Source organism: Photinus pyralis, unplaced genomic scaffold, assembly GCF_008802855.1.
Source record: "Photinus pyralis isolate 1611_PpyrPB1 unplaced genomic scaffold, Ppyr1.3 Ppyr1.4_LG5, whole genome shotgun sequence".
NCBI classification, from domain to species: domain Eukaryota; kingdom Metazoa; phylum Arthropoda; class Insecta; order Coleoptera; family Lampyridae; genus Photinus; species Photinus pyralis.
The window spans coordinates 48597989-48600449 of NW_022170596.1; the positions used below are offsets into that span (position 1 = coordinate 48597989).

Sequence of the window (2461 nt, forward strand, 5' to 3'; positions counted from 1 at the left end):
TTCGTCGAGCTGAGTTTCCGTCCGAAATTTTATTTGATTTCGCACGTTTTTCGTTCCTGCTTGTAGGTATTTCGACGCAAAGGTAACATTTTCTCATTTCTCACAAAAAAGTTGGATATTTGTTGAGCGAAACGAGATTTGAGGAAATACCCTTTTAGTTATAAGAACGACCCCAAATTTACGCGGATTGTATGCTATGACCTATAAAACGCATTTTCCTTTCCTATGTTATTCCAGTAAAGGATTTGCGGTTCTTGTCGAAGTTTAGGTCTTAATAAAAGGAAAATGTGACACTTATTTTGTATTCAGTGTTTGATGACGTCATAAAATTTAACCTAACAACAATATGGTGTGAATCCGGTCAATGTTGACTGGCCATCGAAGTATAAACAAATTTCCGGAGTTGTGTCAAATGGGCCTATCCGGCACTGCGGAGGCGGTTCGCAGTGCCAAGCCGCCCCCAACTGAATTCGCATGCTATCAAACCTAGAGACGCTCAGGACGCGCATTCTATCACCGCCGCGAGCATCAGTAGGTTCAAGTATTGCATCGCGAAATATACGCGCGAGTGACAAGTGCGACGGAAGTCAAATGCAGCAGACCCTAGGGGTGCGTGACGTGGGGATGGAGCCGGACGAGCAGCATTTAGCTGAGGAATACGTGCAGGAATTTGTACTTGATCATTTAGGTGATGTTTCCGTCAAAAGGGAAGACAAACGTCTCCAAATGGAAACGGAGTGGGTTTCCGCTCCCGATGAGGACACCGAGAAAGTATGTAGAAATTGGAACGAAGATCGGCGCCTACCACCGATTTCTCCACCAAATTCCGGCATATACGGCGCCCCAACGCAAATGTTTTTAAATATGGCTCTAGACCCAGGTACTCCACCAGATACGCCACCGAGTCATTCACCAGCTCCGTGTCGTCCATCGGGATTCGTCGATGACATAATGTATTATTACCCAAATCCTAGACCAGAGCCTCAACCCTTGGATTTGCGACCAACCCATTCGACGTTAAACGAAGGTGGAGAATGGGAACGCCGAGAATACATTCCTGCTGGAATGCTCATCGACCCAACTCATCATCACCATCACCACCATTTGCTACATAATCAAAGGCCGCAGTCCTGCAGCAGTGGCGGTAGTGCGTTATCACCCCGCATGAGCAGTAACAATAATAATAACAGTGGCTATTCTACATGTAGTGAAGATGTTTATCTCAGTGACCACATGCTGATATCCTTATCTGTGCGAGAACTTAATAAAAAATTACACGGCTGTCCGCGCGAGGAGGTTGTGCGCCTTAAGCAGAAGCGAAGAACACTCAAAAACCGAGGATACGCGCAAAATTGTAGGTCGAAACGTCTTCAGCAACGCCAAGATCTCGAGGTAGCTAACCAACATTTACAGGTCGAGTTAAATCGAACCAAAGTAGAACTGGCGAGGGTAATTCAGGAACGGGATATACTGAAGCAACGGATTCAGCTGCACAGTCGCCTACCGGGAGGGCAACATAATCAAAATTCCGAAGAACAAAATCCCACCGAATTTTACCTGTGACATTACTTCCCGGGCAGGAGGACGTAGTATTCTGCCCGACGCTGCTACCATCATTCAGCCCCCCCGAAAGTAAAACCGAAATGTAGTGAGAATGTGTGAAAAGTGAGTGGATTTTGAATGCGGTAAATCGTTGCTTCCTTTGTTGTTTTTTAGCTTTTAAAGAAATGACGTTTATTTGTTATTGTTAGAATTTTTTCAATTACATGTTAGTTGTAGTATTAAATACCCCCGGGGCTAAATGCATATCTTTTTATTATGAGTAACTAGTGGTGTTTGGGCAATCATTTTTTCTTCTCTATTTTTATACGATGGTGATGCGAATAGCATCTTACAGAAAAAATAATGACCCTTAGTTATATTTTTCCTATAACTAAAGTCATAATGGTTGTGTTTTAAAATACAATGTTAACACTATTACTATGTTATTAAATATTGTAAATAAATTTAGTATCAATAAATTATGGTTTAGAGAGAACCTGTGTTAAATTCAAAGCATCATTGCAGGAATGAGATGAATAAGCAAAACACCCGTTTCTGTAACAATTCTGCCGACACTATCTAGGCGTCAAAGGTTGCAGACATTTTTTCCCAGCCAATTAGATTATTACAATGTTATCGGGAATAAGGTTACATACATTCCTATTTAAAGGCGCTTAGTCTAAATTTAGAGTCTGCTAAATCTCACCTCTTGCTTTTTAATTATATCAGTCTCCAGTCGCCCATGTTTTATTATTCCTTCGTAATAAGGTTAAGTATACAACAATAATTACGAAGGCCTCTTTCTCCAAAACAAAAACAAATTCCTACTATAAAATAAACACTTCTTAGTTAACTACCGCAGATTTGTTTAGGTGAAAAACTTCCTGGATGTGAACGGAAATCTATTATATTTACCAAA

At 41.3% G+C, this 2461-nt stretch overlaps 1 protein-coding gene across 1 annotated transcript; it reads left to right on the forward strand.

Moving 5' to 3' along the window:
- Positions 1–521: 521 nt before the first annotated feature.
- LOC116171723 (transcription factor MafA-like) lies at positions 522–2038 on the forward strand. Its single transcript, XM_031488704.1, has one exon. The coding sequence runs from the start codon at positions 592–594 to the stop codon at positions 1561–1563; it is 972 nt and encodes a 323-aa protein (XP_031344564.1). The 5' UTR covers positions 522–591; the 3' UTR covers positions 1564–2038.
- Positions 2039–2461: the final 423 nt, after the last annotated feature.

Coding starts and splice junctions, on each gene's coding strand:
- LOC116171723 (XM_031488704.1), top strand. CDS start 592: ATGCAGCAGACCCTAGGGGTGCGTGACGTGGGGATGGAGCCGGACGAG.